The 24942-nt window shown below is 42.9% G+C and overlaps 1 protein-coding gene across 25 annotated transcripts in view; it reads left to right on the forward strand.

The window, feature by feature from the left end:
* Dtnb (dystrobrevin, beta) overlaps positions 1-24942 on the forward strand; it is a 197064-nt gene that overhangs the window by 55089 nt on the left and 117033 nt on the right. For all 25 annotated transcript variants that reach the window (XR_015621994.1, XR_015621996.1, XR_015622001.1 and 22 more), the window contains 3 exons: positions 6833-6987; positions 13782-13887; positions 16608-16774. Coding sequence is in view for 4 of the 25 variants with exons in the window: in XM_087553724.1 (XP_087409850.1) it covers positions 6833-6987; positions 13782-13887; positions 16608-16774 (428 nt within the window). In the remaining 21 variants the exon portion in view is untranslated. The remainder of the gene's footprint in view (positions 1-6832; positions 6988-13781; positions 13888-16607; positions 16775-24942) is intronic.

Below are 24942 nucleotides of genomic sequence, written 5' to 3' on the forward strand. Positions count from 1 at the left end.
ATCTAGCTGTACTTTTCTTAAAACAAACAAACATGTTCCTTTCCCCACCCCTCTTATAATCTGTGCCCTTTTCGTGATTAGAAAATTACTACTTTGAGTCCATTCGACAGGACATAGAAACTGAGTGGAATTGAAAATAATACATCTCTGTGGTGCGGCCAGTCATGTGATTCTCTGGTTATTTTTCTCTTTGTGTTTTTAAACGAGTTAGGTAGAGACTTGTTGATGTGTCATGTACGTGCTTGCGATCATGATACCGCACACCTGCACATATGTGGCAGCCGGAGTCTCTAGTCCTGCTGTTTGTGGCTATGAGTTACTCATTGCCTTATTGGAATAAGACAGTTTTGATTGTATAAATGTACGTGAACACGTTTAGTAGTAACCAAGAACTTGATTAGTAAGTGACTTAAATGCATTAAGGTTTATATTTCTCATGCTAAAATGAGTCCAGAGGCTGCTGAATTCAAAGTTCTGATAGGAAACCAACACTTCTCCAGAAATCTACTCCAGAGTTACAGTGTGGACAGGAGGCAGGGAAGACATTTTACAAAAACCCGCACTGCCACGGTAAACACCGTAAGGATTCAGTTAGTGAGCGAGAGGGGAGGAGATGTTACATGGATGCCTTGAGGTGTCTGTCATACCTCATACGGACCCTCTGCTCTCACTCTGACTTAATATGTGATTGCACTCCTCATGAGAGTCGCAGCCAGCTCTTTACAAGTGGAGTCAGCGTGCTCTTCCCTCCCTTTCAGAGCATAAGCATCTCCGAGCTTCTCTGCGGTCCCTCTTCCGTGCGACTCAGTACTGACTGCAGGCAGGCTTGCAGACATGATAGGGATGGTACACATCTCCAGTCTGTTTATTCCACTCAGGTTTTTCTTTCATCCCATGCAGTCCCTAGCATTGAAATGTCTTGGTTTTGATCTCTGTTCCCCATCACTGGCCACCACTTATAATCCAGTCTCTTCTGTAGATAGAGCTTTGCAGCTGGTGGCTGCAGATCAGGTCCATCTTCTCTTCATCACATTCATTAGCTGTCTAATCCTGAGGGGCAGCTTTTAAGCACTTCATCTCCACTTAAACATTTTAAAATCAGATTCAACTCTTTTGTCTTTCAGAGTTTCTTTCATAGCAGAAATACTATATTTCCCAGTGTCAGTGTTTCTTTCAGTGCCGGCTTCTCAGTTACCACCAGATGAGGACATAGCTATGAATCTCAGGCAGAGGCATTTGGACCCTTTTGTCTGGTGGTTCTTAATCCCATTTCTGTCCTGCTTCCTCCTCGTTCTTCCAAATCTCCTTTTTTAGGCTCTAGATAACTTTTCTTTAGACTTGTTCGGGGGTGGGTTCACACCCTAGCATCACATAAACCAAAACTGGAGTGGCAAGGGTAGAGGCAGGCCCACCAGAAGTACAAGGGCTTTCCTTACTATGTACCACACCAACGTGTAGGACTTATTAAATCGTGCCTCAACAAACAAAAGCCCAAGATTTCCTTTTCTAATATAAAAATGTATCCTTATTTTATGTTCATTGGTGTTTTGCCTATATGTATGTTTGAACGAGGGTGTCAGAGCCCTGAAACTGGAGTTACATGTGTGAGCTGCTGTGTAGGCTCTGGGGACTGAACCCCATTCCTCTGGAAGAACAGACAGTACTCTAAACCACTGAGCCATCTCTCCAGCCCCACCAGAATTCTTCCTACAATCCTTTCCGCTCCATCTTCTAACTAATGTATGCTTGCTTGCTGAGAATTGACCCCAAGCCTTATGCAGGAGAGGAAGGTGTTCTGCCATTGAGCACTCTCCGCTCCTTGTCTTACTTTGCGTGTTCATCTTCTCACTTTTAATTTAGTATCTCTAAGTTTCTCTACTTCTGGAGAACTTACACATTTGCCTTTCCTTCTCCTCTCCTGCCATCTGTCCATCTGTCACTCTGTCTTCTATCCTATCTATGATGCTAGGTTTTTAGGTATCGTCTGCATCCTACTCATTCTTTCTCGTGACTGTTGCCTCTTTTGGGGAGGACACTACGGCCAAGCCTAGGACCTTGTGCAGGTGAAGCACACACTCTGTTCTTGCCCAGCCTCAGCCCCTGTGTGTGCTCTTGTTTTGTGGTGGCAATGCCTCTTTTATTATGTTTATTTCAAAGTCCTTACTTCCTTTGCTCTCTCCCTCCTGCTCTCCTCTTTCTCCTCTAATTATTAGGAACACAGTCTTTTTATGTAGCTGTGGCTGGCCTCCAGCTTGCTCTGTGGACCAGGATGTCTTCAAAGTCTTGGAACTTTTGCCTCTACCTCCTGAGTACTGGACCCTGGAAAACACCACCACATCCAACTACCACACCTAGCCAATGTTTCTGAAGTTGGTATATATTGTCCTGTCTGTTGATATTTTAAAGCAGTTTATTTATAATCTTATTATAAATTATAACTTTTAAATTTTTCTCAAAGGTTTATTTGTCAGTGTACTTTATGGGTTTGAGCACTCAATCTGCATGTGTGACTGCACACCAGAAGAGGGCATCAGTTTCCATTATTAATGGCTGCGAGCAACTATGTGGTTGCTGGGAATTGAACTCAGGGCCCCTAGAAGAGCAGAGCAGCCAGTGCTCTTAACCACTGTGCCATCTCCCCAGCCCCTAAGTTATATTGTAAAGGACTATAATTTGATAACATTTACTCCAGATCCAGATAGGTATGGATTTAAAAGGCTACCTTTTTGGCCTTCAGCAAGTCCTAAGAACCAATTTCTCATATGTTATTTCAAATGATTATATGTGTGCACGTGTGCACATATCCAGGTGAGGTCATGCTTCCTTGTCACTCGATTTTGAGCTCCTGGTTATCTCTGCTTTCTCCCCACTCTGGATGAACAGAGGAATGACCGACACGAGAACTCTGTGGAGAACGAGTAGGGCTGCCAGCGATGCCTTTCTCATCTTCTTTGCCAGCCTTTCTGTTAAAAACAGGATTTTATCATACCACAGTATCTTGGGATAGAAGCGTTTATACAGCATATTAGTTATTAGTTGCCCGTTGCAGTGATAGAAATACTCTGACAAAAACAAGTTAGAGAGAAGTGGTTTATTTTGGCTTATGGTCCTAGAGGGGAAAAGTTCATCACAGGGGCGAAGGCATGGCAGCAGGAGTGTGAGACTAGCCCGGCAGTCAGGAAGCAGTGATCGAATGTTCTCTACAACAAGGAGCAGAGAGGGGCTGTGGGAGGTGAGGCCAGCCCTAACAACATCTAAGCATTTGTCCTTGTCCCACAGGTAAGTGTAGTCTTTACCCTTCATCAAGGAAACACATGGAGACCACTATAGAGAACTACAGCCAATCAAAATGCAGAGCTGTAGAACTCAGTTCCTGCACCCAAGATTGAGGAACTCGACAAGAAAGGGGGTGTCAAGACTGTGAGAGCCAGAGAATCAGGGAGTCCATGGCCAAACGGCCAAGGAGTGCAGCTAAGAGACACCACGGGACAGATCTAGCACAAGAGGTTTATTGGGGGAGTGGTGAAAATAAAAGACCGTCTCAGAGTGAGGACAAGGTGGACAGAGAGAGAAAGACAGAGATACAGAGACACACACAGAGAGACAGAGAAACTGGCAAAAGACTGGGAGATAGAAGGAACAAGGCAGAACAACATGGACTGGCTTGGGCCTTTTAAAAAGGCGAATGTCACTTACGACTCTGGTGATAGTGGAAATACATGATGACTGGTGATGACGTCAGCTACCCAAGCCGCTGCAGCCGAAAAGCAGGCTGGCACCAAATTTACAACAGCTACACCCATGAAGTCTTGCAAACATGGCCGACTAAGCATGAGCTGAATAATGACAATACAGTAGATATGCCAGACTGGACAGGGAAAGCCCACATGGCCTCAGCTCTGCACAAAGAACTGCTGGACCAAGGAATGCTGGGAGTGGGAGAAATAATCTCTAGAGAAAAACACACGAATTGGTTATCCTGTGCCAAGTGATCAGCTCTGAAAACATGCATACAAGGATGTATACATATAAAACACACATACATATCAAACATGCAGACTAAGCAGGCTGTCTTTAGGGTATGTGTGTGTGTGTGTGTGTGTGTGTGTGTGTGTGTGTGTGTGTGTACATACACACTATGATTTGTTTAATGGGTTTAAGGCACACTAGCTGAGCAGTTAATATTCTATTCCTCTAAGCCGATCTACCTACCTCCTAGCCAAAATCCCTAAGATACCCACATTTTATTATTAGTCTGGCTCTCTATATGCCGGTTGTGGTCCCGTGGGGGCTCCTGGACCCTTTTCCTCGTGGCCAATTCTTCCTCTCTCTCTCCCCATCGCCTGGCTAGGATCAGAAGTCCTACCCTATTCTCTCTTCTGCTCAGCCACTGGCTGATCAGAATTCATTGACAAGTCAAAAAATAAGCAGGGAGCAATGTTTACTCAACATCGAGGCAGGAGATACGCAGAATAAGTGTTACAGTGCCAGTTACGGGGCAGAGAAACCAGCATTTGAATTATACGAGGATGATCTTTACACAGTGCACACTAACCCTCTCCCTACATTTCCCCCTTTCAGTCCATTGGAAGCTCTTCCTCTCACACTAATAAATTACTCAGTGATAACAATTATGAAGCAGTGAGGTGAGATTTACATTCACAATGTCCAGTCATCCGCATTTGGCAACTTTTGGTAAAATTCTCTACTATCTGTCCTATTTTGGTGAGTTCAAAGTTCTGTACTTAAACATCCTTATCATAACTTGCATAAACTTTAAACATTTTCATAATTCTAAACAACTTAAATTTACATGTAAGACTTTAGTTATCTAGTCTTCGACCCCATCAGAGATTTGAGAAGGAATAAATATTCCCTGAGTATGCAGGACATGTAGGCAAGCAACTTCCAAAACTAGAAATGACAGAGACAGTTGGCTGTCTGGACGGTCCCCCCAAATTGTCTCTACAGCGTTGGAGCATCCATTTTTAGCCTCTGACCTAGTACATCTGACAGACTCTTGTGAGGCAGGAATTATGAAGGAGTGTTTACCTTGTCATGGAAAGCTCAGTGGGTGACCTCCATGCATCCATGCTTGCCTATTCTGGACAGTGTTCTGTCTGCAGTTGAACCCGGTGGCTACCTTGCAGTATTTGCTTTTGTTGTTGTTTTAAGCTTTATTTATTTTATATATGTGAGTACACTGCAGCTGTCTTGAGACACATCAGAAGAGGGCATCGGATCCCATTACAGATGGCTGTGAGCCACCACATGGTTGCTGGGATTTGTACTCAGGATCTCTGGAAGAGCAGTCAGTGCTCTTAACGGCTGAGCCATCTCTCCAGCCCCAGCTTTGCAGTATTTGAAACAGACTCCATATGGAGATTCTTTGATGCTCATCATCACCTTTGAAGTAGCGTGAGGTGCTGCCAGGACCTGACATGTCTCACTGTTAGAAAAGCCTTAAAATAATGAAACATCTTAAATTGCCGTATTCTGTAGGTCTCTGAGATTTTTGAAGATCATCCATCTATATCAGAATTGGCAAATGTTGCTTGTTACTAGCTATTTACTATGTGATCAACCTAGGAAGCATGTTTCTATAATTAACTGGTATCTGACATGACCATAAGTTTGATTGACTATTAATTTGCATTACTTAATTATTCTAAACAGTGTATAGTAGCAGCCTTAAAAGGGTCAGAACTTAATACTGCATTTTTAAGAATCACCTAGGTGCAATACCGCAAACAAGGGTTGAGAACATATGTACATTGTATGTATATTATAGCAAAATGTAATCTGTATCAGCAAAGATCTAAATCAGGGTAACCAAATTTAACATAATTTATATCAATATACAAAGCTCTATAATGATATAACAAAATATAGCCTCAATTTTGTATCAGTGTACAAAGATCTATACCAATGTAAGATTTTTGGTTTGTTAATGGCTTTCTAGTTTAAAAGTAGATTTAAAACAGGGCTGGATGGTTCAATGGTTAAGAGCATTGACTGCTCTTCCAAAAGAACTGGGTTCAATTCCCAGAAACCATATGGCAGCTCATAACTGCCTGTAACTTCAAGATCTGACACACACACAAACGCAGACAAAACACTAATGAACAGAAAATTAAAATTTAAAAATAAATTCAGTAATCTACTCTTTATTCCTATCATTCCTATCCAGGTTCTCATGTTATTCAGGCTGGTTTTGAAATTGCTATGTAGTCTCATTCTCCTGCCTCTGCCTTCTAAGTGCTGTGTTTGTTGTCTTATAAACACAGATAGTAAGGAATAAAGACATGCTGTTTCAGAATTCTTCTTGGAACTGTGGGTTGCACAAATAAAAGCTAATTATCCTTCAGTTCCATGGATTTAGAAAGGTGAGGGACAGAGAGAATGCTCAGCAGTTAAGAGCACTTGCTGCTCTTGCAGAAGACCTGGATTTGATTTTCCACTCCTACAGCAAGGAGCTCACAACTGCCTGTAACTCCAGCTCCAGGTGATCCATCACCCTCTTCCAGTCTCTTTGGGTACTGCTCTCATGCGTACAACCTCCATTTAAAACCTTCAGAAAGGTAAGTGGACAGACATGAATGTTTTCTCCACTTAATGTTTAGGTAGAATCTTAAATGGATGGCATTGAGAGAGCCAAGTAACTACACAGTGTTAATAAGTAGGAGGATGATTTGAGTGTTAATTAAAAATTGTAACGTTATGGGACTTTTGAATGATACATTTTTAGTGGCATAGAAATAACAAAGCCATTTACAATTTTAAGAGACAGTAGTTTCTTATAGTTTGGTTTTATTTGCTTTTGTTCTTACAGACATTTTCTCCCAGATGTCAGATTCGAATGGTTTAATGATGTTTGGCAAGCTTGACCAGTTTCTGAAGGAAGCCCTGAAACTCCCAACAGCTGTCTTTGAAGGGCCATCCTTTGGTTACACGGAACACGCAGTCCGTACCTGTTTCCCACAGCAGGTAAGGACCATTGACAAGACCTGGGGCTAAGGAGCTTCCACCTTCTACCTTTAAAGGAAGAGGCTAAGGAAAGGCAGGAGAGGGGTGGAAGTTCACCTGAGGACTCTTGTTCTTAGGTAAGGGAACATTTGAGTTTTTTTTTTCTTTGTTACTGTTGTTTTGTTTTTATGGTGGGGGAGAAAGTTTATTATAGATAAGAGAGTGTAGGTAGAGGTAGGGACAGCCAGGAGAGCCCAGAGTTGACCAGACTAAGCTGGGCTATGTGGAGAGAGGGGGAGGGGAAGAAAGAGGGGCGAGAGGGCAACCAGGTGCAGCAGCCACAAGGCCAAAGGTACCAACAAGACAAAAAAAAAAAAAAAAGCCATTTAAGTATTTTAAAGAATTTTTTTTCTGCATTGTCATAACTGATAGATGTTTTTTCCTTTTTTTTTCTTTTCTTTTCTTTTTTTTAAAGTAATGTTCTTTAGATTTTAAGGGCAGGAATTTTGACCTAAAGCTATAGTGATAACTGGATCATTGTCTTCCTCACAGTGCTCATCTGCCCTGTGGGGTACACTGAGCTTACCTGTGACAGAGTCGGAAGTTTGACATCTTTTCTTATTTTTTTTTTTTACCTAGAGTCTGTTTCTTTTTTTTTTCTTTTTTTTTTTTTTTTTCGGAGCTGGGGACCGAACCCAGGGCCTTGCGCTTGCTAGGCAAGCGCTCTACCACTGAGCCAAATCCCCAACCCACCTAGAGTCTGTTTAAGGCATATTCCTGAGAGCTGAACTCTGTCTCAGAGGCTGGAGAGAAAGAGAAACTCAAAAGTAGTTACTTAATGTAGAGAACAGATAGCCGAAATATTGCCTTTAGAAAGTTATGAGAAACAGAAAATTCAGGAAAAAAAAATCTCGTTTAAAACTAATAGAAAAAAATCTTCCCAGAAGATACTTAATTACCAAAGGAATGGTAGCTTTAGGGTTGGGAGACTCAACCAGTCAGGGACAGGACTTCAGCCCAGCCAGCAGTCATGCCAACAGGGATGGGAGAAGCTTAACAACCGGTCAGGCTGAGGTGTGCTGCTCCCCTGCTCAGGCCTTCCTCGGAGACCTCACAGCTTGAATGGAATGTCGTGGAAATATTCAGGGGTCCGATTTGTGGCGCCTCAATACAGCCACATGTGAGTCTTAACAAATTCATGCAACGGTAAAGTTGGCCTGTACACAAAACTGTTAGAATCGTAAAAGACAGAGGAAGCGGTGGATTAGAGCCTAGAGAGAGTGATCCAGCGGGTTTTGTTTGTTTTTCTGTTACACAGGAAGTTGCAAAAATCTGAACAAAGTTTATAACCAGATAATAATATTCTGCCACTGAATGCCAATTTCTTGATTTTGATGTTTATTTTTAGCTACGTCAGAGATTTTTTTTTTTTTTAAAGAAATTTAATCTGGGTCAGTCTTGGTGAATGACTATAATCCCAACTCTAGGGAGGCAGAGACAGGCAGATCTCTGTGAGTTTGAGGCCAGCCTTGCTCTACAGAGCAAGTTCCAGGACGGCCAGAGCTATACAGAGGAACCCTATTTTGAAGAACCATTAAAAAAAATCAACGGAAATATTTATGGATAAAGGAGCACCCATCTGCAGTGAGAACGAGTCAGGGGTCTGGGCTGGACTAGGTTATGGAATGTTTAGTTTGATAAGATTGATTCATATAGGAAGATTTTTCCTCATCAGGAAGAGGAACAGAGTATAGGACTTAAGCTTTAATGTTTGTCGGAGTGATTCTTAGTGGTTATAAACCAACAAACTGAGTTTAGAAGCTTAAAATTTATCGAAAATAAACAGAAAGTGAATTAAAAACTCCCTAATTTTCTTGACTCCCAAGTCTTGGAGGATTATGTTTTCTCTTTGGAAGATTTACCCCTTATTTGACTACTTATCTTTTTGGTGCCGACTTTAACTTGAAGAGTTGTCTACTCAGTGGGGGTTTTAGATCTGATGTCTGTGTGGGAAGGGCAGCATTAACATTAGAGTGAATATTCACCAGAGAGGATGGCTCAGATACGGTGTAAGCCAACAGAAAGTTTTCATTAGCTAGCCAGCTACAACACTGGGTGCTCAGGACCCCATGGTAGCCCAGAGCCCTTTTCAGGGTGAGCTTTTAAGCACAAAAACCGTGCTTTTGTTGACATACTTCAGTTAACAAGAACAGTTAGCCAGAAGCAGAATTACGGAAGCTGAAAAGGAAGGTTAGTACATTTTGAGACTTTTCTAGAACTACGTGGTGTAGTGGTGAATTTGGCTCCCAGAGGGTTGTGTGTGCTGCACCTGCCCAAGAGATTTCTGGATTTGAGAATGAAAGACACACACACACACACACACACACACACACACACACACACACACCACACACCACACCACACATACACACACCACACACACAGACACGCACACACATGCCAGCTAATTTTGATATGCCTTGACTAGCTCAATGGCTGAGCACTTCTTAACCTCCCTGCAGTTAGCAAATACTCTCCACTGGTATTCCTGAGTTAACATCTTTAAAAATCTATATTTCATCTTTCCACTCCAGACTCCATGGGGAAGTGACCCATGGGCCACTTTCCTGGATCCTTGTATCCCGGCAGGCTTTTAAGTTTCATCTTTCTGCTTCCCTGTCATGGCAATTCTCTGTTTCCTCTTCTCCCTCTTGGTGCAAAAGTCCCTGCCCAGCCAATGGCCTTAAGGCATTTATTATTATCTGTCTAAGTCAGCTGAGGGGCAGGGACCCTCAGGTCTGGATTCTGGCTTTTGGGAGCCAAAATAAGACAAAGCATTAGAACCAGTTCCCAGCAATGTGGACGTGGATGGACTAGGCCTCTGTTTTAGGTTCGGCAGGTGGTGCTGTCTGTGTGCTGACTTTTACGACCTGAACAGCTCTTCTATCATGGAGTCTGCTGTGGCCCGGGACCCTGCTTGTTACATAGGAGGGAGGGGGAGAGAAGGCACGCCATGCGTCACGTCACCCAGTGTGTGTACACGCTGTGCGTGCTCTCCTAGAGCATAGAAGAGGTGACGATAGGAAAGGAGGTGGCATTTTTGTTGGTTAGTTTTTTTACAAAGTACAATAGATAAGGTCGGATTCTACTTCAACCAACCAATCTCTTCCTGGCTATGTGCCAAGATGAATTTTCTTTCCACTTGGAGACATTTCCTGGTTGTTCTGGCCTTGCTTTCATAGACATTGAATAAAATGAGCAAGAATTCCCTGGCATGTGCAGTGTGCATATTTGTGTTATACTGAATACATTTCAATCAAGGACTTCATGGTCTCCTGCAGCAGCCCTTCACCTGGGTAATTTTTGTGGATGAGTGTGCCACGTTCTTGTGACCTAAGGACATATTTTTACATGTTATCGTCTCTGGTGTTGAGATATCTCATGTGGCCAGGAGCATCTTAGTTCCAGTTGGACAGGAATGGTTGTGACAGGTTGTCATTTCCCGTATTCGTGAGACCTTTACCATGGCTGTTCACATTGTCACTGTTACTGAGTTAGATCCACTTTTGGTATGGTCCACATGTCATGCCAAGTGTTCTCAAAAATATATTCTGTGGCCTGGCATTAGTAAGTTACTGAACACAGAAGGTATGACCACAGAACAGGAAATAAGTTGGATAATTAGTGCATTTACTTTGCAAAGCAAAAATTAGATATTTTCAATACCCTGTTTGAAAGAGGTAATGGACAAAAAGATGAAACTAGATTATATTATTTTTTATTTCCCAAAGATCGGTGATGTCTCAGGGTTTCTGTTGCTATGGTGACCAAAAAAACAAATTGGGGGGTAAAGGGTTTGGCTTCTACTTCCACATATTGCTGTTCATCATGTAAAGAAAGTCAGGGCAGGAACTCAAACAGGGCAGGAACCCTGAGTCAGGAGCTGAGGCAGAGGCCAGGGAGGGGTGCTCCTCATGGCCTGCTCAGCCTGTTTTCTTATAGAACCCAGGACCACCAGCCCAGGGATGGCACCATCCACGGTGGGCTGGGTCCTCCCGCTTTGATCACCAATAAGAAAATGCCTCATAGCTGGGTCTATGGGTGCGTTTTCTCAACTGAGAGTCCCTCCTCTCTGATGACTCTCTAACATGTGTCAAGTTGACATAAAACGAGCCAGGGCAGATAATGACCAAAATACTAAAACCATTCCTGTCACATCAAGCAGTGCATTTGAAGTACTGAGTCCTTTGAGTAGATTCATTAAGAGCCTGGTGTGACTGACTCACACGTGATTGTGGTTAATTAAGCCATTGAATTAGTTTAATTGGCTAAGTGTTTTTTTCCTTAGCGGTAGGAAAAATATATATAATGATGCACTTCGAAGCGATCTTCTAAAAGCATTTCAGATCAGATGAAATAGAGGGTATAAAATGGGCTTTATTATGAACAAGGCCATAGTAATGAGACCTGTCTCACTAGCATTAATTAGACTGAGAAACATTACAGAGACCTAGAAGTGAAGCTTCATTCTAGTTGGGTCTGCAAAGGATGTCTTCTAAATGAATCCTTAGAAACAAAAGGTGGCTCCCCAATTTTCTCTTTTGAAAAAGATTGATTGCTAAATGCGAAAACATGTCCAGTGGCATTTCCTACCACTAAGGAAAAAAACAAAAAGTTTAATAAAATATTGAGTGAAAAATATTACTTGTATTTGCCTCATACTACTGCATCATTTGGGAGGGAAGGACGCTCTCAGTATGGTTTTCTGGTAATGTGGCTGTGTCATGTTTGTCTGGAAAGCCCCATTTTACTCTCCGGAGAGAACAAGACTGAAAGGCAGTGATATTCTGAGTAGAATGAGGATAATCCCTGCCCACTGGCCTGCAGCGTGCAGCGGCGTGAGGAAGCTGTGGAACTGAAGCCCCTCCCTGCGCTCTGCCTTTCCCTTCCTCATCCTGACACCCTAGGTCTGCCTCCATTTTTTAAATCTAAGTTCTTACTGCAACATTTCTCTCCCACTCTGCCTCTAGTTTTCCTTCTGTTTCTGTTTTCCTCCTAGTTTTGAGATATACTCAGAGTGACTTCCAGTTAATGCATTCTGGGGTCAGTATAGTCATAGTTTCCAGAAGACCCAGGAATGAGTGTGTGTTCTTGTATTTGGTATGACGGGAGTACTGTGGGCAGATGCCATGGCTCACTGTCCTGGCCTCCTCTGTCCTGAGTCCCCTGGTGTCATCATTTTTTGCTTGGGAGAAAGAGGGATGAAATTCTGAATGTCATTTTTGCTTTGCCCTTCCTTGTTCTGTACAGATCTTTATGTGCAATATTCTTCTGGTTTTGAGGCTCAGGACCTTACACCATTAGGCTCATGGGGCTCTATAGCTCCAGCCCCTTCCTATCTTTACATGGCTGGGCCTTTGATCCCTATGCGCTTCTCTTTTTTCTGTTCTGTTCTGTTCTGTTCTTTGTTTTTGTTTTTTTTTTTTTTAAATTTCTTCCTCTGTGTACATGTGTGCACACATGGGTGCTTGCCCATGCCATGCCATTCACGTGGTTTACCTGAGTCCTGCAGATCAAGCGCACGTCCCTGGCTTGCTTGGTACACACCTTTCCCTGAAGAGCCATCTTATGGACCCTTGTTGATATTTGAGACATGATCTCATGTTGTGGCTCGGGCTGACATGGGACGTGAGATCCTTCTGCCTCAGACTTCCAAGTGCTGGGATTATAGGTGTTTGTCACCTCTCCTGGCTTTCCTCTGAGTGCTGTTTGAAGTGGGCGCCATGGAAGTATGTTACAACTTCAGACGTCCTTTGGCGTTGCATAGTGCTGCGTCCAGTTCCTTTTCCTGTAGAGCTGGGAAGGTCCTTTGCGGCTTAGAAGAAATAAAATAAGACAATTTATTAATTGGAAATATTGCTCCAAACCTGTTCTATCTGCATCATATAACTGTACTTCCTTTTTTATTTTTAAGATTTATTTATTATATATGAGTACACTGTAGCTGTCTTCAGACACACCAGAAGAGGGCATCAGATCTCATTACAGATGGTTGTGAGCCACATTGTGGTTGCTGGGAATTGGACTCAGGACCTCTGGAAGAACAACAGTCAGTGCTCTTAACCACTGAGCATCTTTCCAGCCCATAACTGTGCTTCTAACTTGTTTCTCTAGCCTGTTTTCTAATTGTCTCTGTGGAGCATCATGAGTGCTCCACATAGTGGCAGCTGTCTGTTGAAAGAGAAAAGTACCATTGTAGATATATAAGTGTCTCACCTTGCTTTATTATTTACTGCAACAATTGTTTATCATTTATTTAAAATGTATCATTGTATGCGTATAGGTGTTTTAAGTGCCAGTTGTGCGCCAGGAACTGCTGAGAGTGCTGGAAACATGGCTCCTAACGACATTAGTTTCTGTTGTTGTAGGTGTTTTTTGAGCAGGAGTGTGATGTCTGTTTCCCTCACAGGATAGCAGAAATGGTGACTGGAAGGACATTGGGCTCTGGCCCTGTGTCTGGTTTGGGTTGGACGTGTACAGCCATGTAAATGCTATGTTTATGTTTCTTACTGGTCAAAGGAGGAGGTTAAGACACTGAACAGCTGGCTTTAGAGGCAGAATTTTGCTGGTAGAGATGCGTTTCCAGATACAAGTGGTGTGCGTTTATTAAAATGTATGTAGTCATGATTGCGTTAATGTAAAATATTTTGTTGTAAAATTTCGCAGGCAGTTCATTCCTGCTCGGCTGGGAGATTCCTAGATGTTTAAAGACACCTGAAAGCTATAAAGTGCTCTTGTTTCTCTTCTCTTCACAGAAGAAGATAATGCTGAATATGTTTTTAGACACCATGATGGCCGATCCTCCTCCACAGTGCCTTGTCTGGCTACCTCTCATGCACAGGCTTGCCCATGTCGAGAATGGTGAGCACCACACCCTTCTTCCCTCAGGTTGTAGGGAGGAAATTGCAGCGTTCTTATCTATTATTATGAAAAATTGTCATTGACATTTGCTGGCACACCATCATTTGAAGTTGCAGCTTTTGTTTTAAGAAAAAATATTTCATCACAAAAGTGGGAGCCTTGTTACTTAGGATTCTGAGAAATAATAAAACCTGGTGCTATGGACACATTTTTCACCCCAAGATTGCAGGCTGTCGTTCTTTTCTGTTCATCTGCTGTGGTCAGTAATTTTTTCCCCTCTTTTAATTTACCAGAATTGTAGTTTTAGAAAACTAGAGCCTTACAATATTAGCAATCAAAGTTTAGTTGATTTTTGAATAATTAAAACACTGCTGAGATAAATTTGAATTCTGGGCTTCCTGTCTTCTATTTTCCCCTTTATGATTAATTGTGTGGGTGCGCACGCATGCACACGTGCGGAGGTCAGAATCGACACTGGATGTCTTTCGTTATCTTTTGAGACAGACTCGCAGTGAACATGGAAGTTACTGAGTAGCTGGATCGAGCCCCAGGGACATTTCTTTCTCAGCTGCTCTCCCACCCAGTGCTAGGGCTACATGGACCCCACTCAGCTTTTCTGTATGTTAGGGATCTGAACTCAGGTCCTTATTGTGGGGTGGGCATTTCACTCACCAAACCTTCTTTCCAGGCCCTTCTGTACCATTTTACCTCGAATGTACTCCCGAAACCTTTCCCAGTCATTTGGTTTGCCTGTAAAGTATATGTTTTCACTTTGTACTGAAAACAGTGCTTGCTTCTTAGAACCTCTTGGTGTTTTTTGCTGTTTATTCCCGTATTTGGGCTGTGTTAAAGGGAAGGCCATCTCTTTTCTATGCAGCCTTCCTTCTCTCCAGGTTTGTCTGTCTCCCTCTTTGCCACAGGAGGAAAGAAGGCATAGCAGAGAGGCTGCCGATGAGCAGGCTCCTCCTCCTTGCTTTTCTTTCTCACCTTTTATTTTCTATCCAGTTTCTGCTTTGTTTTAAATTTCTGTGTGCCGTTTGCTCAGGTCTGGATACTTCACAAGCATCTCCGTTTCAGGATTACTTTTCTAAAGGGCTAGACTTTTTTTCTTTTAAAGATTTTTTTATTTTTTGTGTACAATTACACTGTAGCTTTCTTCAGACACTCCAGATCCCATTACAGATGGTTGTGAGCCACCATGTGGTGTCTGGGATTTGAACTCAGGACCTCTGGAAGAGCAGTCAGTGCTCTTAACCGCTGAGCCATCTCTCCAGCCCAGGGCTAGACTTTTAAAGCAGTTAAATTCTTAAAGGAGCGTTTCTGAATAGCCATGTAAGTAGTTAAATTGCTAAGCTACCCTTGGTTCTTTGAGGAGAGATGCTTTTATACTCAAGTATTTTCTTAGTTTCATGTCCAGTTAGTTTTCAGAAACCATCTTATTCCGACTTTACAGAGTAGAAAGTCTCATTTGTCATGATGTGCTATTAACCATAAGAATATTTTACTGTCATTTTGTCTGGAATGTGTTATTGATTATGTTCTTATGCGTTCAGTGATATTTCTTGGAGACAGAGAAATGTTATGGAATCTTTGAAATGTCTAGAAATAAAACCACTTGTCTATCACATTGTCACTAGCCTATTCATCTTACTTGTCATTGACCAATACGTCCTAGGGCATGCTTGGAGGCCTGTTTGGTTTGGCGTTTTTTCCTGTGTTTTGAGTTACTATTTAAAAGATAAATTAAGGGCTGGAGAGATGGCTCAGCGGTTAAGAGCACTGACTGCTCTTCCAGAGGTCCTGAGTTCAATTCCCAGCAACCACATGGGGGCTCACAACCATCTGTAATGGGATCAGATGTTCTCTTTGGATGTGTCTAAAGACAGCTACAGTGTACTTATATATAATAAATAAATAAATTAAAATTACTATTTAAAAGCTGCACGTGCTGGCACATATCTGTAATCTCAGTCCTTGGGAAGTAGACATAAAAGCATCAGATAATTGGCTGGCATTGGTGGTTAAATATTGTGTTCATGCCCAGCCTGGAAGGCATAAGAGTCCATTTAAGAAATGAAACAAAAGAACAAGCTGAAAAAGGAACATATATTTGTTTGTTTAAGCTAAAGTTATATTTATCATGTTGGCTTATAAGTCCAGATGTATGCACATTATGAAGGCAACTGGTTCCGAGTGCACCTTACAAAAGCAGCCCTTTCAGCAATCTCTGAGTAGTCAGAGTCAAAATAAACAGCACAAAACACCAAGAGCGTTCTAAGAAGCAAGCACCATTTCAATACAAAGTGAAACATATACTTTACAGGCAAACCAAACGGCTGGGAAAGGTCTCTGAGTGAGTGATGGACCCACTCACTCATTGGTCTACCTGGGCAGGCTCTTACCTCCCCACTGTGTGAGCATGCTCAGAAGAGACTAGAAGAAAGTCACAAAGACGTACAAGCCCAACCTGAATTGCCAGAGTACATTTGACAGTTTCTACTACTATGCTGTGACATTTAATATTAACATAAAACTCTGCAGTCCTTGGCTGTACTGATGTTGGAGCTGTACCCTTGTATTCTTAGAGACGCAGTGTCTGAACTGCAGTGTCAGACAGTTTAGAGGTTTTGGTCTGTCGGTTGTCGCCGTGGCCTCCATACTGCTTCTGTCTTCAGTTGACACTGTCTTGTTCTCTGTCCCCTCTTCTTGCTGGCCGCCAGTCTTCCATCCTGTGGAATGCTCCTACTGTCACTGCGAGAGCATGATGGGCTTCCGATACCGATGCCAGCAATGCCACAACTATCAGCTCTGCCAGAACTGCTTTTGGCGTGGCCATGCCGGTGGCCCTCACAGCAACCAGCACCAGATGAAGGAGCTTTCCTCTTGGGTAACTAACTGCTTGTTTTTGATCATGTGCGCTCAAGCTATCCATGTGGCTCACATGTAGTACTTGGTCTAGTGTCCTGCCGGATAGGATATGGTGTCTCAAAAACTATGTCGGCAGGGATGTTGGGGTTCCTCCTCACTGAGTTTCAAAACAGACTTTTAAATCTTCTGGGAGGTGCATTTAAAATGGTCCTCTGCAAAGTGAAAAGTGTGTCTCTTCTGATTTGAAAAGTCATACAAAGGGTTTCTTCCTCATGTTTATTCCCTTGAGCCTTCAGTTGGGTTTGAAGGCCCTTCTTCAAGCCAGTTCCCCTCACAGCTCGATTGTGTGTATATGGCTCAGGGAGAGCAGCTTGTGATACAGGAGTCAGATATGCGTCTCTCACGTTGGAGAAAGACGATTTTATAATCTTAGCCACAATACTATTCTAACCTTCAAACGTAGCTTTTAAGTAATACTTAGGTGGTGGCCAAGCACAGTGGTGTATGCCTTCAACCCTAGTACTGAGGGGCAAGCAGACAGAGCTGTGGGGGTTCCAGGCCAGCCTGGTCTACAGAGTATGACCCTGTCTCAAAACAAACAGAACCAACATTTGTATAAGGATTGATGTCTTCTCTTCCTGGGGTGTTGATAGATCATGCAGTATGAATCTCATTAAATATTTTCTTCACATCTTTGCTATTGTTTGTGTTGGCTGCTGGCTTTACTAAATGATAGAAGACCACGCAGGGTCAGAAGTAGGGTTCAGGACATAGGGTTTCACCTCTGTACCTGCTGGACCACTAGAAGGCCTTAATAACTGAGTTTCTTTAACCCCTTTATTTTTCCTAGAATTCAATAAAAAAATTAAATAAACCAACACCAGAAAGTAGTTAAACTGGGGAACAAAAATACAAAGTATCCACCCTGTTCACATTTGCCTGTGTTGCCAGAATTTGTGATTGTGTATCAGGAACACAGGTCTCCTGGGGTTGAGTTTCAGTTAGAGCTAAGTATAAAACAGTGTTTTACTGAACACCTACTCTCTGGTTGTACATTCCAGCACTGTGTTTTGGTTTAAGGGAATTTTTTAAATCTTTTTTTTTTTTTAAAGCGGAAGACCCTCTATGTAATCAACTTATCTACCCTTCCCTTCTTCCCTCCCTCCTTCCCTCTCTCCTTTCTTTCCTTCTTTTTTCTTTCTTGTTTCGTTATTAAATAAATATAACTTAATTGTCATTTTCCCACCTTAGGTAAAGTACTATACACTATGCTAGTTGATTGGCAATGTTTCCTGTGTAGTTTTTAGTTTAGATGTTGCCCTCACTGAACCAGGTTTTGCTTGGTCACTTTTGGATTGCTGGCATTCCCAGCATTGGCGTGTGGAGAGCAAAGACTTATATTCCAGGAGTTTGAAATTGCTCATTTACCTAATTCAGAATCTTTTCAAAAACAAGGATTTGGCATTTATTTGAAAATTAGTAACTGAGTCCTGCTCTGTGGTTTGCAGAAGCATTCTTTATCCACTCCTGAACTTTTTCTCTGAGTTATAACATGTGTAAGAGAACTGCAAGCTGGGTGTGGTGGTTTATGCCTACAATTCCAGTACTCGGGAGGGTGAGATAGGAGGATTGACCTGAATTCAGCCTAACCTGTGTTACGACTTTATCCTCCTCAACCACCAAACAAGCAAACCAGTGTAGAATCCATAAGTGAATTCTTTCTTATTTGATCCTTGAGCCTGTGAAGATTTTTCTTTCTACATATTTCTCATTTTTATTTCATCCTGCTGTATTTTTTTCTTCCTTGTGAATTTGTTTATTTTTATTTTTTTATTTTTTGGTTCTTTTTTTCGGAGCTGGGGACCGAACCCAGGGCCTTGCGCTTCCTAGGCAAGCGCTCTACCACTGAGCTAAATCCCCAGCCCCGAATTTGTTTACTTTTTATAGTAACTTAAGATTTTCAGAAATCTTGTATAATCAGCTTACATGACTTAAGTCTGATACCATCAGTAGGTCAGTTCTGAATTTTGATGGATCGCATGCCTGGGCGTGGCACGTGTGTACCGACCATGTGTGTCTCTATGTAACTTGTTCTCAATATTAAGAATATGCACGGGGCTGGGGGATTTAGCTCAGTGGTAGAGCACTTACCTAGGAAGCGCAAGGCCCTGGGTTCGGTCCCCAGCTCCGAAAAAAAGAACCAAAAAAAAAAAAAAAAAAAGAATATGCACAGTTCCCGGGCCCTTAGAGAAGGATATGGGTGAATTTTGAGGCTGGATATAGGAATTTCCATTTAATGAAAGATACCTAATTTTTTTGGTGGAGCAGGGAATTGAACCTTGGACCTTTCTTATATCTGCAAGGCAAATGCTCTGCTGCTGAGTCATGTAACAGCCATCTTGGATGTTCTCTACTGTGTCTCTACCAACATGTGAAATGAGTGCTTCAGAGTTGGCAGCAGCAGAGTTTAGTTTGTTTGTCAAAGAAGTCACGCTGTAGATTTATGTGTGTTTCAGTGTTTATGAGATTATTTTATTTTCCCAAAGCCTCTAATGTTTCATCTAAGTAAACAAGTAGCAATTAAGTATTTTAGACCTCAATCTATTTAATTCCTGTTCATTACCAAAAGCGTGCCACATGGTACTATATCCAGTATTTCTGCTGTCCAGCCATCATTTGTTCATTCATAAGGTGCTTTGAGGACTTGCACATATAATCAGCACAGCCATACCTCCAGGACAAAGCACTCAAAGGTTCCTGCCCTCTAGAAGATGTTTTACAATATGAAAACAGTTGCTAGGGCTTGCTGACATCTCTGTTTTCCCAGAGTCTGGGCATTCAGACTGCTTTCCACACCTCTTCTCCAACTTTACACAGATGGGACAATGTAAATACTTCTCACCAGTGGACTGTGAACTGACAGCTGTGTGTCTTTCTACAAGACTGTCTCTGTCCTCTGACTCCTCACTTCAGAGGATTCCATTAGGACCCAGTTGAAAGCTAACCCACGAAATAGAGGGAAACTGGCCCTATCGTGAATGGTTGGGAGAGAGGAGCTTATGCCAACCCATTGGCCTGAGATATGGGCATGATTAGAACTATATTTCCAGCTCTGTTTGGGCTGAGGTAGGAGATTGAAGATTCAAGGTTACTTTGAGTAACTTAGCAAGAACCTGTATCAAAATAAAATTTAAAAGTGCTGGGGGTTTAGCTCAGTGGTAGAACACTTGCCTGCTATTTACAAGTAGGTTCAATTTCCAACACACACACACGCACACACGCACACACACACACACACACACACACACACACACACACACACACACCAGAACAAACAAACAGAAAACCCTTTGTGTTAAATGATTAAAGTTTTCATTTTTCCCATAGTACTTAAAACTAGAAGTGGATCACTAGTAAAACGTAAAAGTATGTGGTTTTGGCTTGACATACAGAGGATATACCAGAGAGAAAATGTATCATGTGATACATCTGTAACCAAAATAGTAAATTTGTCATTAGGGTCACAAGAAAGTAGCCTCATACTAACTGAGCCAAGTGTCGGAATGGATCACGTGACCCTTTTAACAGTGTGGTATTGCAGGACAGAGATGAGCTTAAGACAGAATTAGCTTACAAGCAAAGATGAAAGAAATTGGAGAAAGCTCTGATGGCTGGGCAGTATAAGGAGGAAGAAGCTGTTATTAGACCCTATCGAGTGAGCGCTGAGAGTATTTACAAAGCCTAGTAGATGTACTCAGTTGAAAAGACAAGTAAGGGCTGTCTACAGAGCTTCCATTTGTAGAGTTGAGGTCCATGAGATCTGTATGAAGACAGTTCTCCAAGTTCCCAAGTAATTCTGTCGAACAGACAAAGTCGGGGCCTTGTTTCATGTGGCTTCTAGATGGCTCAGGCTTGAGAATAAGGTCCAGGGAAGAACTGTAGTTTCTGGCACACATTACTAATGGGGAAACAAATAGATGAAAGGCCCACTGTGCTTCTGAGGGAATCATGTTGGCAGAGAATCCATGAGGCTGGACTAAAAAGACCTTTGATTATTTGAGTTATACAATCACTTTAGAAACCCAGAACTTATTCTGATGCCAGTAGGGGGCAAGGATGAGCGCATTATGAACTCAAAAGAGGGCGGTTCATGGCACACTTGGCCACAGGGGTAAAGTGTGCAGCTAGCTGTGGTGGTGCAAAGCTCTAATCCCAGCACTGGGAGGTAGGAAAATGAGTTTGAGGCCAGTGTAGACTGCATGATAACCTGTTAAAACAAAGAAATTGAGACTGGTAAGAAAGAAAAAAACCAAACACATGACTCCTGTTTCTGTCCCCACTGTATCTTAGGAGTGGGAGAAGGAGTAGGTAACAAACCCCCTTTCACGTCACAGATTGCATCACCAGGAGTTACATATGGCCAGAGGAAGACAGTCCCATACAGTGGTCTTAGAGGCATTGATTAAATGGATGGTAGATGTTTCCTGTGTCTGCTGTGGGAGGGTCGACTGTGTTGGGACACTCATGATCATGATGTTCACTAAGTCATGCTTCCCTTCCTACCTAGGCAGATAACTCAGTAATATAATCCTGGCATTAGATAGGTACCCATGGCCGGTCTTCACCGGTGGTTATCACCTCTTCGTCAAGGCAGTTTAAAGCAGGCCTGCTTCACCCATCTTTGTTGTCTTTAAACTCTCCTGTGATACCCGTTGGTCTAGTGGAAATGTCTCTAAAGGAACTAGGTGAGGCCAGAACCTTGGACGGAAGGAGGCTGGGTAGATGGATGCATGGAGCCTCCTGCCAGTTTGCCTAGGACTTGCAAGAAAGGAAGCTGCAAAATCTGTACAGAGGTGAGGAGGAGGTTAGAGATTGAAAACAGACGTCATGGGCCTTGTTTGCAAAGAGAGGAGCAAAGACTGACGCCTGCTGGGGGAAGATGTAGGGGTGATCGTTCTGAAGGCCCTGGGGCAGGAGTGCCCTGCTGAATCACAGAGGAGCAAGGGAGCCGGCGAGGCTGAGTAGCATGATCCAGGGATGAAATGCAGAAGAGGCCAGGGCATGAACCAGGCTCTAGTTGGCCATTGTCAGGTCTTCTGAGCAAAGTGAGGAGTCTTGGTAGAACTTGGGGTAGCATGACATAATTCCATTCATGTTTTAAATGGTCGGTCTGGGTGCTGTAAATAGTAAAAAAGCAAATAGTATAGGTAAAGGAGAAGCATAGAGAGTACTTGTGAAAGATCCTTATATTAGTTATATTAGTTACTTGCTTTGTTGTAGCAAAGTATCTAACAGACCAGCTTATGGGAACGAGGATTTTGTTGTATTGTCTTGTGGTTCAAGGAATCTAGCCCGTCACGGCAGGGGAATGGTGGTGGGAAGCTCCTTGCCTCCATCTGCAGGTTAGGAAACAGAAAGAGTGGTGCTCTGACTTAGCTAGCATTCTCCTTCCCCCCCGTTTAGTCAGTGAGGGACCCCAGCCTGTGAAATGGTGCTGCCCAAATTCAGAGTAGGCTGTTGTCCCATCCCTAACCTCCATCCCTTATTTAATTCTCTCTGGCAATGTAGACATACCTAAAGGAACTTATTAATTGAGTCAAGTTGACAATGAGAATGATTATTATAATCAACAAAATATGATATGATGGTAGCATTAGAGGTGGTAAAGGTGTATGTGTGTGTGTGTGTGTGTGTGAGAGAGAGAGAGAGAGAGAGAGAGAGAGAGAGAGAGAGAGAAAGAGACAGAGAGAGACAGAGAGAGAGAGAGAGAGAGAGAGAGAGAGAGAGAGAGAGAGAGAGAGAGAGAGTATCTGTCTGGAATTTGAACCCAGGGCCATATATGTCAGGCAAGCATTTTACTAGGGACTTATCTTTTAGCCTAGAAATGATAAAAGGGACTGGATTAGGATACATTATAAATCTGCATAATGAGACCAAGGAGAGGAATTAAGAGACACAGTGATTATCCAAAACCACTTGGGTGGTAGAATTGCTATTGGCCAAAGAAGGGCGGGCTGTGGGTGGTGCATTCCTAGTCCAATGTTCAGTTCTCATTTTTTGAGGTAGGGTCTCTTTCTGTGTCCCAGGCTGGCCTGGAACTCAGGGATCCACCCTCCGGAGTGTTGAAGTTAAAGGCATGAGTCCAGCTGAAGGTTTCTGTTTCAGCCATGTTGCATTAAGGTTGTGTCCATTTGGAGTGGTTAAGAAGGCCACTGGGCATGCATCTTGAGAGAATCTGAGACAGACTTATGCCTAATACATATATTTAAAGCTAACTTAATGTGTATTAATATTTGGATTATTGGGCACAGGAACAAAGGGTAGGGACAAAAGCCCAATTAAAGTCAATTCAAGAAGGAAAGGTAGCCCAGGATACTGGCACATGCATTTAATACCAGCACTCAGGAGACAGAGGCTGCTGAGTGTCTCTGAGTTTGGGGCCAGTCTGGTCTCTAGAGTGAGTGATAGCAAATGCAGACATGTCTCGGTGTGGACATTTATGTCCAGCACTTTCCCCACTCTTTGCAGGGTTTCACTGGATAGCCTGGCCCTCCTGCCTTAGCTTCAAGCTGGGATTGAAGACTTGTACTGTTGTGTCTGGCTCTGATTCTGCTTCTGAAAACAGTTCTGTTTTAGATCAATCCCACTCTATATCCAAAACACACACACACACACACACACACACACACACACACACACACACACACACACACACACACACACACTCAGTAGCAGGGGTAAATGTTAAATGCTGATGGTTCTGGGAGGCAGAAGAGAATGAATGGTCTTGCTCCGGAAAAATGGACTAGGAACAAGTTGGACATACTTCCTTCTTTCTCCATCACTGAGCCCTGTGTTAAGTTGGGGAATGAGTAAGGGCAGACACCCCTCCAGCTAGAAGCAAAGAATGGAGGTGTAACTCTCAGGTTTTATGTTCTGGCTTGCAAGGGAATTAGGCCAATTAGGCCATCTCCTCTGAAATGCTTGGTTCATGCTTGTGTAACTTAGCCATTAGAGCTGCAGCGCTGTAGTATTTGGTCGTACTCTGTTGCATAATAAACCACCAAAAAATAGTCAGTGAGAAAACAGCATTATCATCAGGTTATACTCCTGATTTTATGTCAGGGATTTGGGCGGGTGTAGGGCAGCGGTTCTCCACCTTCCTAATGCTGGGACCCTTCAATACAGGTGACCCAAACCATAACATTATTTTTTGTTGCTACTTTAATTGTAATTTTGCTACTGTTATGAATTGTAATGTAAACATTTTTGGAGAGATAGAGGTCTGACAAAGGGTTGCAATCCACAGGTTGAGAACTGCTGGTATTAGGACTGGCTGTCTTAACTCCATGTCTTCTGGGCTCTTTCTTGGGATGATTGAAATATGTGCATGGCTTGAAGGACTGGAGGCTTCTTCATTCCCATGTCCACTGCCACTTTGGGATGTCAGGAAGGCCCACCGTGGCTAGAATTTTTGCTAGAATCCAGCCACATGTTCCCTATTCGTGTGCTGTGTGCCCCTCAAGATTGGCACCCATGTTTTAGGAGACTTTGCTTATGCAAGCATCTGCAGAGCAAGTAGTGCAGATGCACTGGGCAGAGCTTTTTAACCTTTGCTGTCTACCACATACTCCAGGCTGGACTCCAGCTCTAGGAGCAGGACAGTGTGAGAGCAGGACAGTGGGGGAGCAGGACAGTGGGCCTGGAAGGGTGGAATTGCAGTGAGCCAGGTGATAGGAGAGCCTTTGTCCAGTTTCTGTTTGAAAACATAGCCCACCACATAGGACATTCTCATATAAGCAGGGCCTTCCTCATAGTTAATGTAACCACAGAGATGTTCATGTTTTCATGCTAAATTGTCTTTCTCTTTTTGTTTTGTTTTGTTTTGTTTTTGCAGGGTTTCTCTGCATAGCCTTGGACTGTCCTGGAACTTGCTTTTGTAGACCAGGCTAGCCTTGAACTCAGAGATCTACTTACCTCTGCCTCCTGAGTGCTAGGATCAAAGGCGTGCACCACCACAGCTTGGCTAACTTTTACTTATAAAGAGTCCTATACAGCACTACAGAGGCAGAGGTAAGCCTAATCTACAAGACTGTGTGGTTAGCTGTAGGCCAGCAGGATATAGAAACACACAGCCAACTTCATCTTCTGCTTCCCTGTCTTCCACTCGGTTCTCTGCCTACCCCA

The sequence above is a fragment of the Rattus norvegicus genome, chromosome 6 (genome assembly GCF_021556685.1).
Source record: "Rattus norvegicus strain SHRSP/BbbUtx chromosome 6, alternate assembly SHRSP_T2T, whole genome shotgun sequence".
Classification (NCBI taxonomy): Eukaryota; Metazoa; Chordata; class Mammalia; order Rodentia; family Muridae; genus Rattus; species Rattus norvegicus.